Here is a 17,423-nt window from a genome sequence, read left to right on the forward strand (position 1 = left end):
GGTTTCTTGACCTCCACACTATTGACTTTGAGCTAGGGAATGGGGAGTAATATCCTATGCATTCTGAAGATGTTCAGCAGCATCACTAGCCTCTACCCACAAGATGCCAGTAACACACACAAACTCACCCCTCCCTTGGTGTGACAACATCTCCAGACATTACCAAATCACCCTCAGAAAGGTCTGAAGCAAGATGACCCAGGTGGCAATGATAAGGACTTAAACCCCAGTAGTGAATTCAGATTCTCAACTCATTCCATTTAAATCACAGTATTAAATTTAATTATATCATCTGACTAGTAGAAATGTTCTTGGGAATTTTTGCTATGCATTTGATGATTCTCATTCAAATGCCTATTTTTATGGTCAAAGAATCACTTAACCTAAAATATACTTGACATAATATCCTGAATCTGTATTTCTCTTTTAAGTATTTTATGTTATGGAAGTCCTAGTATATCCAACTGGAATCGAATGGTTAATTTCATATTTTTGCTCAAAAATAACATAAATGAATGAAAACCCTCTATTTTCAACCTTAAAATACAGTGATTCATAGGGAAATTTCATTACTAGAAATAATCTTCCTGAAATATATGTTCTATGTGCTCCTCTTTGTAAGGACATATTAAGAAGATACCAAGCACATAAAAATATTAAGTTAGTATTTTTTTAATGTGCTAATTTTTAACAGGTATCCACCTGTCAACTAAGAAAGGATCAACAAGCAGAGGATGATGATGAAGAGGATGAAGACTTGGATGTTACAGAAGAAAATTAATTTTCTTAAGTAAACTTCACATTTCAATTTTCATCTTAAATGACTTGGAATCCAGAATTACTACATTGTAAAACTTTATACTGGCTTCAAACATGTTAAACCTCAAAATGAAATCCTACTGGAAATGAAAATTAAAGAAAATGTATGCCGACCAAAATTGAAAGTTTTAAAAAATATTACACAGCAGTCATTTCAACATCCTATCTAACAGCATGTGATTTTTCTATAGGTTCCATTTTAAAAAAATTATGTATTTCAAAAGTATTTCATATTACTGCACTATACCTAGTTGAGGTTGCAATATAAGTAGATGACAAAAACAGATCTAACAATTCTACTTGCTTCTTTTGCTTTCATTGCCAAAAAAGGGTCTTTAGTCATTCTAATTAAACAGAAATTCTATTCCATAAAGCCTTAATCAAAAAGACAAGGGTTTTTTTTTTTCCCTTACTTTTTTCACTTTTACTACAACCTTAAGTTTCATGACTTTACACATGACTTGACACATAATTTACTATTCAACAAGTGTTACTACTTTTGATTAAAGGTAATGGGACACTAGGGACACTGTCTTAAATTTTAGATTCAAATTTAGCATAAATTTTAGATTCAAAAAGAAAGCTACATTCAGCCTGAATCTGGTTTAAAAATGAAAAGTGCTATCATACTAAAGCATTATACACAGTACTACAACTTTTGGAAAGCTGTAACTTGGTGGAATGTTGCCTAAGAAATTATCATGAAAAACCCTAAATCATTAAAAGTATAAAAATTGTACCAAACCACCATCTAATTAATGAAAGAGGATATAGTTACTTTTATTCCTTAAAATAATCAATTTAATCGGAGCCTTTCAGTATGTCCAGTTCTTTTGTTTCTTCGGATGAGGATTGTACTTTTGACATTTCATCGATACCAGTTAGGCATATAAAAATTATGAAATTTATAAAATCATTTGGGATAACCACAAGAAAATTATTCATAACAGAAAAATAAAGGCTTTCTAGAAAGCTTTTTGACTTTGTTATTCATGATTCTGTTCTTAACAAAATACTGCTTCCTGAGAATAGTCCTAAGTGATAAAATTACTTCAGTACTTTTTAAATAAAATATGCAAAATGTTTTAAAACCCTAAATGAATTAAGACACTGAAGGTATCATTGCATTTTTATTTTCTCAGTATTTAACTGCAGTGTTGTAGCTGGGAGGAAAAAAATAAAACAGGGTTAAAGTACTTCTCTTGTTTACAATAGCAGCTCACTTGAGATTAATTGCCCTATCTATAGAGTGAAAACAGTGCCTGATACATAAAGCAGTCAGCAAATAGTGTTGATATAAAATGTATGCTCTGGGGCACCTGGGTGGCTCAGCTGGTTAGACATCTGCCTTCAGCTCAGGTCATGATCTCCAGGTCCTGGGATTCAGGCCGTGTCGGGCACCCTGTTCAGTGCAGAGTCTGCTTCTCTTTTTCTCTCCCTCTGCTCCTTCTCCCTGCTCATTCTCTGCCTCTCTCAAATGAATGAACTCTTAAGACAAAAGGATTACTACATATAATACTTTCAGCAATGTAAACTTTCTTTTAGACCAGACTTAGGTTGGCAAACTTTTCCTTAAATGGCTAAAAAGTAAATATTTTTATAATTTGTGTGCTGAGAAAATCAAGGCTATTACATAGGTACTTATGTAATCATTTAAAATGTGACCACCTTTAAAAATGTAAAAACCTCTTTCAGCTTCCTTGTAAAAAAAAAACAAAAAACAAACAAACAAAAAAAAACAAAAACCCAGGCAACTCGACTAGTTACTTAGCCTATAGGTCTCCATTTCTTACCTCCAAAATAGATTTATTAGGGTTTTGAAAATAAATGATATAGTTAATTCATAATTATAAATCATAAAAATATAGTATCTAATGCAGCTCATGAATAACTAGCATTTAATGTAAAGATGGAGGTGACAGTCACTGCTTAATAGATGATCTGTGAAACAACAGCTAGACAATATTATCAGTAAGTGATAAAGGTACACTCCCAAAGATTGTTAACCATCTCTTGGTTTGTGGGATTATTTTCACTTCCTAGACATGAACTATTATTTTTCAGATACATTCTGACAAAACTGTTTGGCTATAAGACAATTAAAATGCTGCTGGGTATTAAACTAAAGAACCAGTAAGTATTGCTCCTAGTAGATCTGGGAATAGGAGAGAGGAGGCAAAACTGGCTGATACAGCTGACCCTTGAACTATGCCAGGGTCAGGGGCGCTGACTGCTGTGCACTTGAAATCTGTGTTAACTTTTGATTACCTCAAAACCTAATAAATAGCATACTGTTGATCAAAAGCCTTACCAATAAGTTAATCAACATACATTTGTATTGATAAAATCATAAAATATTTAATGTTGTCTTTATTGAAAAAATTCTATGTTTAAGTGGACACCTGCAGTGCAAACCCAGGTTGTTCATGGTCAACTATGTTGATGGGTGTAGGAGAATTTAGTATTCTGTGTGTTTGAAATTGGTGATATGCTTGGTTAACTGGCTCTCCAACATGGAAAATGCCGATTTATTGCATTTGCCTACTTCCACAGCGTAAGTAATCCTATCATGGCCATTTTAAGTTATTAACATGCCACCGAAAACGGAGCTGGGAAAAGCTGTGCAAAAATATGGTCTTTTTCAAACCAAATTACCAGTTTATTTATTCTACTAGCAATTATATTCACTGTAATTAAACACACAGAAACTTGAGTTGGTTTCTCTTAAATCACTGAAGATTCATCCAAAATGATAACAAATGGCTAAGTACTGACAAAGTATTCTACTTCTGCAATATCCTATTAAATGACTAAACTACCACATATAGATGCGAATTCTATTCTTATTTGCTCAAAATGGTAAACTTCTGGATCACAGAACTGAGAAAAATTTTAAAATTACCTGGTTTTAGGTAAACTATAAAAGGCCAACCAAAGTCAAATCATATTTGATAAAATAAATAATTTTTAATTAGAAGTCTATTTATAATGTTATTGTCCAAGAGAAGCCCTGGATATATAAAAACTTTTAAAGTCACTTTTTTGTCTTTTATGAACAATGAGCATACTAATTTTGTTTTTTAATGGTATTTTTAAAGCAACAATGGAGGTGAAGAAAATACTGATTTACTCTTCAAAATATTTTTAGCATGATCTTACTAAGATTAGAGGTACGACTTAACAAAGTTAATAAGCAAAAGCGTTAAGAGCATGAACTGGAGTCAGTGGTCTGTCTGGCTGGAAATTGCCTCTATGATTTCCTAGCTTATCAGGCAAGTTACTTAACCTCCAAACTTCATTATCTCACTTGTGAAATAGACATAAATAATATTCCATACTTCTTAGGGAATATTTAAATTGAGATTATGCATGTAAAAGCACTTTTACTGCACAGCACACAGTAAGTGCCCAATAGATGTTAGCCATTAGTATTATTACGGGTATTAAAAAAATAAAATCTAGTACTTGTAAAATGCCCACACTAAATATCAAATAAGTCAAAATTCATCTCATAAAAGTCTGATTATATCTAGTTATTGAGCCTCTGGATACAAAGTCTTCAAATTTAAATTTGAAAACCTAATAAAAAATACAAGTTAAATGAATCATCACTAAATTCTACCTAAAAACAAACTATATCCATTTATCAGATTATTCCCAGCATAAGCCCGAATGTCTCTGGTACCTGTAATTTACTTTTTGTCTTTTAAGTATTTTGAGTTAATCTTATCAGTTTGGTTGATGAAATGTGGAAGAAACCACAGAACTACACGTAGCACTCTATGCTATTATAGTAGGCTGTTTGGCCGATGCAGTCATAAATACTGTCTAAGGTAGCTGTTGAAAACTTCACAGAAGAAGCTATAATTCTTTTTTCTTCTCACACAAATACAAGTAAAGTTAACTGGTTGGTCTATCCAGTTGCATTTTTTTATTATTATTATTTTTATGAAACTTTCCAAAGTTATGAGCATGGAAACTTCAAGAATCTCCTAAGCTTTTTTACATAAGTAAACTTGAAATTCACAGTCTGTCCATTTTGAGCTATGTATAATTAATGGGAGGCTTAACACAGTAATATCTCAGACAAAGAAGAGGGCATTAGTTCCGCAGGCAGCTAGCAATAAAAATGCTAAACCTGAACAATGAGTCACTGACCATTTCCTTATACAGTAGAAGATGTAGACTACAGACTGGAAACAAAGGGAATATAAAACTCCTCTTCCCCCAGTACAGCTCTGCTATACAAGTCTGGAGGTTTACCCATGACATCCACAAAAATGAACACGCTCGGGGAATTTTCTCCCCCACTGTCCAGGAAAGGGGCATATATAATTTTAAGTTAGAAAAAAGCGAATGGCAATTTGCAAGCAAAAGAAAACCAGATTCACATTCTAATATTTACATTTGTTCTATTCACAAGTCGTAATTAAAATGCTTTTCATCAGATCATTAAAAATAAACACTTAAAAAAAAAAAAAAAAACCAACAAATGCATTTTACTGCATCAACACTGCGGGGAGGGACGTGAACTCAGCAATGCTCCCTAGAGCAGCGTTAGCTTAACCTTGCGCGGGCCCACCGGCCGGTCGTTGAGATCTTTGATAGCAGCCATGGCTTCGTTATAGTTTATCATGGCGACAATGGCCTCCCCTGTAGGTAATCCTTGCTCGTTATACTGTATCGAAACGGAATCCGGCAGGATTCTGTAACCATGAAAAAAGTCTAGGATTTCATTAACATTAGCTTTAAATGGGAGATTCATTATCTTAATAGGTGTCACTCTGCCTGAACTACAATTTAATTTGGGGTCAGGCATAAATCTCCCCTCGGGGAAACTTCCCAAACTGCGCTTTCCAAAATCAAACTTGCCACCTTCTGGGCGACCAAAATTCACAAAAGGGCGATGGCTTCTGAAGTCATCGGGTGGACTCCGGAACTCCTCACCGGGAGGCCGGAACGGGTCAGGAAGTCTCGGGTCCTCCTCCGGGGGTTCCCTGGGGTCTTCTTCCGGGAGCCGCCTGAAGTCCTCGTCAGAGGGGCCCCGGAAGTCTTCCTCCTGCGGGCTCCGGAAGTCCTCCTCGGCAGGCTGCCGAAAGTCTTCGTCAGGAGGGCCTCGGAAATCTTCATCCGGCGGGCGCCTGAACTCCTCCTCGCGGGGACGCCGGAAATGCTCCTGCGGCGGCCGCCGGAAGTGTTCCTGGGGCGGCCGGCGGAAGTGCTCCTGGGGCGGCCGGCGGAAGTGCTCCGGGGGCGGCCGCCTGAAATGCTCCGGGGGCGGCCGCCTGAAATGCTCCGGGGGCGGCCGCCTAAGGTGCTCCGGGGGCGGCCGCCTGAAGTGTTCCGGGGGTGGTCTCCTGAAGTCCTCCTCGGGAGAACGCCGGAAATCCTCCTCGGGAGAACGCCGGAAGTCCTCCTCGGGAGGTCGCCGGAAGTCCTCCTCGGGGAGTCGCCGGAAGTCCTCCTCGGGGAGTCGCCGGAAGTCCTCCTCGGGAGGCCGCCGGAAGTCCTCCTCGGGTGGTCGTCTCCATTCCCCCTGGGGAAGCCGCCTGAAGTCGTCCTCAGGAGGCCGCCTCCAGTCCTCCTCAGGTGGCCGCCTAAAGTCTCCCTCGGGGAGCCGCCTCCAGTCCTCCTCGGGGGGTCGCCTGAAGTCGTCCTTGGGAGGCCGTCTGAAATCCTCCTCGGGGGGCCGCCTCCAGTCCTCCTCTCTAGGGTACCGGAAGTCCTCCTCTCTAGGGTACCGGAAGCCCTCCTCCCAAGGGCGCCTGAAATCCTCCTCGAGCGGCCGCCGGAAGTGCTCCTCCCGAGGGCGCCTGAAGTCTTCGGGAGAGCGCCTGAAGTCCTCTGGGGAATGCCTGAAGTCTTCCGGAAGGCTCCGGTCAAGCTGCCGGAAGTCCGCCTGGGTTTGCTTGAAACTGTCCAGCTGCCTCAAGTCCTCTTGCTGGTGCCTGAAGTTCTCGGAGGGGCCGGCGGAGTATAGAGGCGGGTCACTGGAGTCAAATGAATGGGCATGGTCGTCTCTGTCACAGGACTGCGAATGGCCTTGCATTCTCTCCGTGGACATCAAGGAAAAGCTTACGCCAAACTCCTGCATCTGTGCCTCAGATATCAGTCTTAACAATACCTCTGTCCCCAAGAATCTCCGCCGGTTTAAACGCTCAGCTTTCACGGCCTGTTCTTCGGTTTTGAATTTCACCAATGCTTCTCCCAGACCGACTCCTTTGTCATCATAAAGTAAGTAAATATCATCCTCTCCAAGAGAAAAGTCTGCAAAGAACTTTTGCACTTCAACTTTTGTAACATCAAAAGGAAAATTTCTTATGTATATACACAGTTTCTGGCCGGGATAGCCTTCTTGAGAGTATTTCTGTGAAACATGTCCAAGCCTCTCTTTCTCTACAGACACTGGTCTTTTCTTTTCGTAACATTCAATGAACTTCAGCATCTGTTTTCTAGAAACAGGATCAATATGAACTGGACGATATTGTAAAACAGTCTTATGTAAACCCAAAGCGCTGTTATAATCTTTCAGAGTTTTGAACATCACAAAGGCGTATCTCGTTCTTCTCTCATCCTTATATAAAAACCTAATCTGTTCATTAGTCAGATCAGTATCTCTAAAGAAATTTCTTAAATCTCTCTTGTTAATACTTAGGGACAGATTTTTTAAGTGAACATAAAATCCAAGAGGAGAACGAGAACGTGTTCTTCTGGGAGATTTTGAATGAGATCGTTTTCGAAAATGCCGATCATTAATTCCTCTTGGCGGAGAATGTTCTTCAGTTCTCATAGGAATGTCAACCTCCTTAACTGCATTACCACCAAACTCAATCCACTGTTGTTCTGAGCCTTGCATTACTTCTATGAATCTTGAACCCATAAAACTTCTATGACATTTAAGACCACCTGAAGCATCAATACATGAAGCAAATTTTACTATGGCATCACCATTATTTCGGCCATCATGATGTTTTAAGAAAATTACGCCATCCACACACAAACCAGAGAAAAAGACACGTACATCATCTTCATTTACTAAGTAAGGCAAACCTCGCAGAAACAGGTAAGGATTCTCTGCCTTCAATGGCCGTGTCTTTCTTGGCCTTAAATCACCATGTCCTGTACCGTTAGTATGAAACCCAGCATCTTGATTAATTGGAGAGCCATATCCAGAATTACTTGCTTCTTCTTTAATAGCCTCGACAAAGTTAGATAAGCTGCCAGCCCCTGACGCCCCGGATCCCGGTCGCTCTCTTCCTATGCGATCGGTTCTTCTCATTTCTATAGTCTTCTGCATTTCTGCCTTACTACTAAGAAAGAGCTCTACAGATGAATCCTTGATAAACCCTCCTGAACGACTTATGGCACGTCTTGCATCTTCATCTGTTGCAAAAATAATAAAAGCCTCCCCAATTTCCCCTCCAATTATATGCACTCCTCCATCAGGAATAGTCAATCCCGTGAAGAAGTGACGAATATCCACAGGCCCCGCAATAAAAGGAAGCCCCAGTAAACGGATGACTACAGCCATGCTGAGCTCAAACCACAGCAATAATGACCTGCAGACAAAAAGGTACACATAATAGCAAGTCTTATTTTTGAAGTACCTTATCCCCAACTAAACTTAATAATTACTTGGTTCCTACCTTCTTCAGCATTTATAAATGAAAATAAGGTATGATACATAATACCTTATTATGTAAAAATATGTAAAATTTTTTGTATTATAAATACAAAAAAATATGTAAAATTATGTATATGTAAAAATACAGTATCTAATCTCTTAAAGAATAAACCTCCCATCTAAACATACAAATAAACCAACTGTTTCAAAGAAATATTTCATATCACCTATCCTATACAATATAAGCATCAAAAATATCAAATAATCTTTGTAAGTCTGCCAAGCACTGCTTCACAACAAGACCAAACTATTTTCAGACTCACTTAGAAACCTACCTTCTCCTAAAACATGAGAGAGAGCTTTGTGGGTTAAAGAATTTTACTAACCAACGATGAGTTTTACATATTCAAAAAGCCATCTATGGTCAGTACATAATTTTTGCTTATGATAATAAACTGTCTACCATTAGTATACATCACTGGCCACACATAAAGTACAGAAGCCATGTGTACCTACATGTCCTATTCTACTTTACATTTCTTTTGTCAAGCTTCTGTGAAAAGCCTTAAGCTCTGGATATCTTACCTTTTTATAATTTCTTGGAGACCTGTTAATTCTGTAAAAGCAACTTAACTGTGGAAAGAAAATGAAATATAATTAATCCTTGGACCCTGTAATTGATCTTAAACGACACCAGATTAGGATATTCCCTTCAGAATTACCTACTAAGAAGCAATATAAGGAACCACAACTATGGGGATTACAAAATGGTCTTCTTTGTTTCAAGGGAAATTAATCATCCTTCAGCAAAAATGAAGTTCAAATTCCAAGTAGGCATCTGCAAATTATTTAAAAACAAAAAAACTTCTGGAAATTGAATGGCTCCTTGATTGGAAGTGGCACGAGGAAAAAGGTGTATAAAGGTTATACATTTTTATTAGTGTTGGTTACATGGGTGTATAAACTTATCAAGATTAAATGAATACTATCCTTAAGTTTTGTGCATTTCACTGTATATAAATTTTACATGCACTTGCACTGTTCTACAAGTAAAATGACAACTTAGAAACACCAAAAATTCCCAAAAGCCTTCTATCACTTCCACTTGTGAAAAGGCCAAACACTTAGCTCATTAAGTCCAACTCTCTTGCAATTTTCCACCCTTTTAAAACATAAGGCCAAATCAAACTAATAAGGCAACCATTCAAAATGATACAACAAAAAAGACACTAACGCTTTGAATTCAAAAACCGATTTCTAAAGCAATAGACTCAAACCAATGGCTACAGCTCACACTTCCAAACATGGAACCAAGTTTCCTGATTCTAATATAATCAAGGCAAATACTAAAATACCCCTAAAAACAGGAGTACCTGGGTGGCTTGTTGGTTAAGTATCCAACTCTTGGTTTTGGCTCAGGTTACAATCTCAAGGTTGTGAGATCAAGCCCTGCAATGGGCTCAGTGCACAGCACAGAGTCTGCTTGGAATCTAACAAAATCTTTAAAAAGTAAAATAAAAATAAAATACCCCTAAAATAAAATAAAAACTCAACTACTACTACTCCTTGTCCCAAACTTCTAAAACCATTACTATTAAAATTCATCTGAAGCCAAATAGGAAGTATTCAAATATAGAATCTTATTACACTAACAAGCTTATTCCATTTCAAACTGTCCTGCATTGAGAAAACCCAAAAGACAATGTAGAAAATAGAATAAAAACACATTTATTTAGAATGTTTAGGGATTATCAGTATTTACTGCTGAACAATCTTAACTTAGTCTTTCGTTAAGGAAATTTACATCTATTATTTTCAGAGATACCAAAGTAACAATATTTAATACAGTCTTCCTGAATACGTTTTTAAGAGCTGCTAAATTAATAATTATAAATTTATGTTTTTAATGTGCCAATAAATGTTGTTTTAATTCAGTATTTACACTTATGTAAGACATATTCTTTCAGGTCTGCAAGGTTTATTTTCCTTTGAAAATGGTCCACTGATTATAAACTTTTTAAACTACAAGCCAAACTAAAATATCAAGAAATTACTTGGCATATTTTATACCTGAATTATCAATGCCAAATTGATACAGAAAATATTAATGACATTTACTGTTATAATATTTACATGGTACATTGTGGGGGTATATGGGAAATCTGCTTCATCTGCTCCATATTGCTGTAAACCTAAAAAACTGCTCTAAAAAAATGGTCTATTAAAAAAAATCCGCACAGTACCAAAAATAACAACTAAGTACAAGCCTGGTTCTTTCAACAAACCAATATCCACACCAATATTTAGAGAACTACAAATGGCTTTGGAATAGTTGTCCCCACTAAAATTCCAAGATTCCTTCCTATGCAAACTGACTTGGCTCCTTTACTGTTAAAATATTTTAGAAAGTAAGATACAGTAAGATTTGTCTCTCCCTAAACTTTTTTAAAAATATAAGAGATTTACCCTGAGAACATAAATATATCTACTGATACTCAAGGATATTTAAAGGAATAACCTGTCAAACTAAAAAAATTTCTAATTTATTCTCCCTCGCTTACAAACAGTATTTTAACTAAATGGTTCCATGAGTACAAATGTTATGAATTCCAATTCAAGTAATTTAAAATATTTTTTTCTAATTTGCCACATATTAACACTTCTCTGTCCTTCAAAGGGTAGGGAAAATGTATCGTTTTATCCCTCAACATTGACACACCTGAGAGACCACCAATAAGAGACTAGTTCTCAAAATGAGAACTTTTCCTGTGGTTCCCATGTTATTTCCTTAAGTAAATTCCCTAGAAATTCTACTCTTAGCACATGACACAACAACTAAAATACACAAAATATACTAAAGTACACTGCACTTAAATTTCTTTCCACTTATGAATGCAACACAAGTATTTTTGCTACTGTGTTGATATGAAGACAGGGATGTTAGAACTTCTAACCTGTGAAAAGATGGGGGTGAGTCCTTAAAAACTCCTATAAGGGCAAGTCACTGAAATTAATAAGCTCAATTTTAAATCATTTTGATTTTATCCAGGATTCATCCCACTTGGTCACCATTATCACTAAACACGAAATCTGCATCTTCTAATCAAGCCTGATCCGGAAAGAGATTAAACTGAAAAAGGTATTATCTCAGATCCGTTTGATTTTAACTAGCAAATAACAAGTCATTTTCCAGATATGGTAGGGGAAAGAAAATGACTATCCCTTAAAACCCAGAGTTATGGTGAAATTCTAAATGCAGGAGTCTCCCCTGCAGAAAATAATCTAGCCCAGTCCACGATTATGTGTTTATGAAGATCTGCCTTTTATCCTTTTAATAATGTAGGTGGTTAAAATAAAAACCAAAGGCATGATGACGACACCGAGCCATAGTCCTTAACGGGAACTGTAAACGAAGACGAATCCACACGGCACCGGATTTCCCAGAACATCCATCATCGTCAAGCGGGGATCATCCGCAGGCATCGCTTCTAGAGCCCAAAGCCTTTGTCCGTACTCCCAGGGGTCAGGGCTTCCTTCCTTCGCGCCAGGCCGAAGTTGCTACGTGGGATCCGATGCCGTCGCCAGACCTTCGGCCAACATCAGCCTTCCAAGTAACCTGGACCGCCCAACCTCCGTGCCCTTCCGCCACGCCGGCCCAAGGGCGCACTGCACCCTACCTCGCCCGGCGTGGACCGCCCCGCTCCTCGCTCCAGCACTGGCCGCTCTCACGCCAACGGCGCCGGGCCTCCAGCGCTCCTCCGCCACCACTGACTACGATGACACAGCAAAGAATAAAAAATTACCTAGGACATCCTTCGGCGAGCTTCGCTCGCAGTTACGCTGGGAAGCGCGCCCTCCCCGCCACACGGAGGCTGCCGGGAGCCGGGGTTCGGCAGGGAACGAGGTGCCCTAACGGCAGAGGCTACGCCAGCTCCTGGCGCGGCGCCGGCCCCGCCTTTCCCGGAGCTTCCGTCCCGGCGCCAGCCCCTCCCCAGCCCGACGCCCCGAGGGGAACTGCTCCGCGCTCGGCAGTAAACACACACCGCGGCTGCCGGGTCGGACGCACGCGGCCGGGCGCGGGGGGCGCTCCTCGTCGCAGCAGCCTGCCCGGCACAGGTGGAGCCCTCAGAGAGCCTAGAAGAAGATGGCGCCCACTCTCCCCTCCGCTCCGGACAAACGGACGTACAGTCTGTCTGCCCATGCGCTCTCCAGGCGTCCCCCACCGCCCCGGCGCCCCGGCCGCGTCTGCGCACGCGCCCTGCCGTTGGCTCGCTTCCCGGCGACAGGGCGAGGGAGGCGGGGCCCGGGGGCGCCCCGGCCCGCCCCGCGGCGGCTGAGCTTCTGCGCATGCTCAGGCTCCGCCAATCCGGCGCCTCCACCGGGGAGAGGCGAGGCCCTCTCGGCGGACGCGGGAGCCCGCTGAGGCGGCGGGCGGCGGGAGGACGCTCGCGGGCCGCGGGGCTTCCGGCAGGAGCCGCGAAGGCGGAGGGGGCGGGCGCGTCCTTCCTGCCCTCACCTTTGCCGTTACTGTGCGACGTGAGCATCTTCTGAGAGGCCCTCACGAGACCTTGCAGGGCACGGAAACGTCAGTCGGCCTTCCGTGGGGGGCAGGTACAGGCCCAGCACCCAGGGGGCTGGGGACGCGCGTGCGCTCCAACGCGACTCAGGATTTTATGCACTCGAGTAACTTTATGAGGCGCTCTTTTACGTTTGTTGTTCCCACTTTGCAGTTTTTTGCAACATGAGGACACACCACCCTTGAAGAACTGCTAAGCGGAGAGCACAAGTACAGGCGCGCTCTCTGGTGCTGACGTGAGAGGAGGTGAACTTCGGCTTGATTTGATGCGACTCGATTGTTTTCGCAAATAACAAAGCACCCCGCCGGTTTTGTGACTACGTGGTGTATTTTTGGGTGGAGTCAAAGCTCACTAAGAAAGCAGAAACTAGGTCTTGAAAATACTTTCGGGAGATGGAAAAAAAAATGAGTCTTTAATCCCTCTGATACGAGTGTGAGAAAGAGGGAAAAAGGTTCACAAGTGAGTAAAAGGTAGCTCCTGGAACGAGAGCCAGCATTTACTCACTCGGGCAAATTATTAAGCGCCTCTCCATGCCTCAGTTTCCTCATCTGTAAAATGGGGATGATAGTAGCATCTACCCCATGGAGTTGCCATAAATATTGAATGAGTTGATATATCTAGAACCCGAGACTAGGTATTAGTGGCTTGTTTCAAACGTCAAGGCGATCCATACACAAGCAGAGGATGGCACTTTGGGAACCTGGGCTGATTGAGTAGATAGCACTTACCTTGATTTTTCCCCACAGTTCATGGTTTGGCCCTAGGGGAACCTCACCTCAAAAGCTAAAGTTTATGGAAGGCCTGCTCTGTGGCAACGCCTATGCATTATCTCATTGTCTTCTTACAACTACTTTCAGAAGTAGGTGCTATTATTTTTCCTGTTTTACAGATAAGGGAAACTGAGGCATAAAGGATTGCATAGCTTGCTCAAAGCTATGGAGATAGTGCAAGGTACAGCCAGGAATTGAACCCTGGTCATTTGCTGCGAGAGGCCATGGAGAGAGGATTCTGTCCTTTGAGGCAGGCCTCCTTTAAATAAGTACACAGGGCCAGCACTCCAGAATGTCAATATTGTCAGTATTAATTCACAAGAAGAATGGTAATTCAGTGGTAAAGTTAACCTGAGATCAACTCTGGCTGACGAGCCACTTTCCTGACCTGTGTATGTATGCACTCTCTCTGAAGTCAGATGTTCAGAGTTGTTTGCTAATCATGGAAATAGAACAAGGAGGTACCTAATCTCAAAAAGTGGTTCTCAGCTAAAGGGCACCTGGAAGCATCCTCACCTACGTTAACAAAAATAATAGCTGTCATTTAATGAGCTCTTACTGTAAGGCTAGTCTGAACAAGTGTGCTCAGATCAGACTCCCTCTTTTGGACAAGCTTAGGTATTGCCAGTCCTCTTTTACTGTTTGGGATGACCATCCTCTTCCTTTTTTTTTTATCTGCATGTCTATTTTCCATTAGAAAAATACTATCTATTAAAATTGTGGTACACTTTATTCTCCTTTACCTCTACCATTCAAGTTTCAGGTACTTTAATTTTATTCAAGTAAAAGCAGAATTATATAGCTGAGGTGAGGACTAATTATTTCATATCATTAAATTAATAGGATTTAACTGAATTATGTGTGCGCTTAATTATTTATTAGGAATGGTAATTCCTCTCTCCCATGATTTATTTCCCTCTACTTCCATTTATTTGTGTATGTAATGAGCGTCTCTTTCCCCACATCCAGTACCATGAGTGTGTGTGTGATTTATGGCACCAGTAACTGGAGTTGTCATCTGATCTCCAATTCATGCTTAATTCCCCTTATTATATGGTTATTTCCAAAATGACCTCAAATGTTTTAGCCAATCATACACTTTCCAACATCAACGGAAAAATTAAGATGTAAACTTAAAAACATTGTTACGATTCCAGATAAAATAACACTGGGCCCACTTATAGCGATGCTGTGGTGAGAGGTCCTAGGACAGCCACTGCTTCAATCTCCACACGGCCTCCTTTGGACAAAGCAGCAACCTGGTAAGCAGCTCTTGCAGGAAAACTACTCTTGAAATACTGTTTGTAGACTTCATTGACAGTGTTGAAGTCATTTATGTCACCCAGCAAAACAGTTGTTTTTTACCACATTAGTGAAGACACAGGCAATTACAATTACAAGGCACAATACCATTACAATCAAAAACAGAAAACTCCAGCTAAGATAATTGGGTTTAATTACTTAGTATTCTGGTTATTGAATAGTTTCTTGAACCTTTAGTATGTCAACATGGAAACCTAATCATTTTAGAGAACAGAAAGAAAAGTAAATTTCTGGAACAGAAAAACAGAAGACTATATCCTAAAACATAGTAACCACACTTATCCATGAGCATTCTATGGCTCTCCTGGGCATTTAACCTCTCCAAGCTTTTTACCACATCTATCTCACTCCCTACCCTTCTGAATGATTTTGGTATCAGTTTTTAGCTGCCCTTTCCAGCTCCTCAATACCCACAAGAACAGCCTTTCATCACTTGGACTTAAGAGTTCCTTGATCTTCTCACCTCCCAAGGACCCTTATTCCTTTTGCATCCCTTGAGTTCCATTCAGTTCAACTGGCATATGAGCACAGGCTATGTGTCAAGCACCTTGCCAAGGCTCCTAAAGACAGGTAAAGAATTTACAGTCCCTTTTCCTCAAGAAGCGTGTACTATAGGAGAAGAGAGCGGCCCAAGCCATCATACACAGGAGGACGTGTAGAACATGGAGATTAAGACTGGGCTCTTAAATCAGGCAAATTCAAGTTTAAATCCCAGCTCTGCCTTCATGACTGTGAACAAATTCCTTATCCTAAACTTCTCAGTTGGTAGGGTGACGATAACAGTATCCACCTTTTGGGGCCATTTTTGAAGACTAAATTATACAGTGCTTGTAGAGCACATAGCACAGTCCCTAACACACAATAAACTCCAATATAACTTGGAAATCAAGAAGGCTGGCTCAGAGATCAGAATGCCATAGTTCTGAACCTTGCTAACTGTCTCACATTAGTCACTGAATCATTTTGCCTTAAATTCTTCACCTATCAAATGAAGAGGACAATGACAGAGTAGGGTTGTTGTGTAGGTAAAGCACACACACACACACACACACACACACACGGACCACTATATATTATATATAGCACATGGTAAAACACCAAGGAAATCACATAACATGAACTCTTACCTGTTGCTCTGGTGGCCCATATGCTCCTTTCTGATTTATCCCTTGCAGTGCTCCTTGGAGGCATACCTACAAAACCCCTAGGGATTGTTGGGGCTCTGTACACAACTGATTGAATAAGTTGGGACAAATAAATGGGAGTCTTATCTCTGTGGCAGAAAGATGGAAGAGACTGAGATCATGAATGTTCTAATTGATGTTATACGTTAACAAAGGAGGCATGCAGAAAAAGTACTGGATAAAATCTCTGTATTTTACTGCTGAAGCTTTGACACCCCCCCCCCCCAAATCTCGGTGTAGAACCCATTGTAGAACAGGTAGGACCACATATGAAGCATGTTATCTCATGCTTAGGCTTTGTTTCTCTGGGTTCCATCCAATGCCAGGTACATAAAACGAAAGAAGATAAGAGAAGTTCCAAAGACCGAATGTAAGGAGAAAGCCAAAAAAATAAATTAATTAAAGAATCTAGAAGACTTTGTGTTGGAAGAGGGAGGCAGTCTCCTGCAGGCAGTCTTTCAGCCCCCACTCAGCTGCATAAGAATGAGCCTTGAGTCTGGAACCCTTCCTTACCAAGAATTAAAGAGGCCACACACACTGCCTGGCCTATCACCCAATGTGGGAATATCTCCTTATTGTGGGCTCACTAACTACACTTGTTTCTGTTTAAAGTATGTATATTATATATCACTTGGTCAACCCGCTGTTACATCCATCCTCTGAGGAGAAAGGCCAGGTTGCTTCCACTGCAGAATGAGAGGGGTGTGGCACATAGGCCGATTGCCTTGTGTCAGTGGCCAGGAGAGACCCATTGGCCAGAACTGACACCACTTTTGAAACTGCTCCTGCTCTGTCTCTTCTCTAAGTAAAATCTTGTCTGTCCAGTGAATTCAATGTCTGTCCAGCATTGAATTTCCCTTAGTGACTCTAAAACCAAGATGCAATGGGCAGGAACGTTTGGAGTCCTCCCCTGAAACTGGTTACTAGTGCATGGTACTTTGCTTGTGCAAAGTACACAAAAAATTTTGTGGACACACACAAAAAAATCTGTCTCTTTTGACTGGCTAAAGCCTACTCCAGGCTCAACCCACATTGGTCCTCTCGCCTTTCCCAGGGATGAAATGAGGGGAGATAGCATTGAGATCTCCTTAGAGTTTGGAAGATGATAATAAACTAGAGAATGAAG

General features: G+C 40.7%; 2 protein-coding genes and 1 long non-coding RNA gene across 6 annotated transcripts in view; 2 read left to right on the forward strand and 1 right to left on the reverse strand.

Annotated features, from left to right (window-relative positions):
* Positions 1-2,015, forward strand: part of CIBAR1 (CBY1 interacting BAR domain containing 1) — a 28,213-nt gene extending 26,198 nt beyond the window's left edge. Inside the window, exon 9 of the mRNA XM_038579756.1 lies at positions 695-2,015. Within this exon, the coding sequence (XP_038435684.1) occupies positions 695-781 (87 nt within the window). The 3' untranslated portion in view covers positions 782-2,015. The remainder of the gene's footprint in view (positions 1-694) is intronic.
* RBM12B (RNA binding motif protein 12B) lies at positions 657-12,700 on the reverse strand. 4 transcript variants are annotated; one of them, XM_038579755.1, is made up of 4 exons: positions 12,487-12,700; positions 12,121-12,214; positions 9,029-9,076; positions 657-8,378 (listed from the first exon to the last, which is right to left on the reverse strand). In XM_038579755.1, exon 4 carries the CDS (start codon positions 8,348-8,350, stop codon positions 5,366-5,368), a length of 2,985 nt encoding a protein of 994 aa, XP_038435683.1. In that variant the 5' UTR covers positions 8,351-8,378; positions 9,029-9,076; positions 12,121-12,214; positions 12,487-12,700; the 3' UTR covers positions 657-5,365. The 4 variants fall into 4 exon arrangements, with proteins under 4 accessions (XP_038435683.1, XP_038435682.1, XP_038435681.1 ...); XM_038579754.1 differs by lacking the exon at positions 12,121-12,214; XM_038579753.1 differs by lacking the exon at positions 12,121-12,214 and having other exon boundaries at positions 12,247-12,700.
* Positions 12,701-12,849: 149 nt separating this feature from the next.
* LOC119866689 lies at positions 12,850-14,645 on the forward strand. Its single transcript, XR_005380924.1, has 2 exons — positions 12,850-13,054; positions 13,174-14,645. It is a non-coding gene; the product is annotated as an uncharacterized LOC119866689 (long non-coding RNA).
* Positions 14,646-17,423: the final 2,778 nt, after the last annotated feature.

This window comes from Canis lupus, chromosome 29 (assembly GCF_011100685.1).
Source record: "Canis lupus familiaris isolate Mischka breed German Shepherd chromosome 29, alternate assembly UU_Cfam_GSD_1.0, whole genome shotgun sequence".
NCBI classification, from domain to species: domain Eukaryota; kingdom Metazoa; phylum Chordata; class Mammalia; order Carnivora; family Canidae; genus Canis; species Canis lupus.

What these genes read in the sequence shown, in the direction of transcription:
- RBM12B (XM_038579754.1), bottom strand. Translation starts at nt 8,350, where the DNA reads ATGGCTGTAGTCATCCGTTTACTGGGGCTTCCTTTTATTGCGGGGCCT.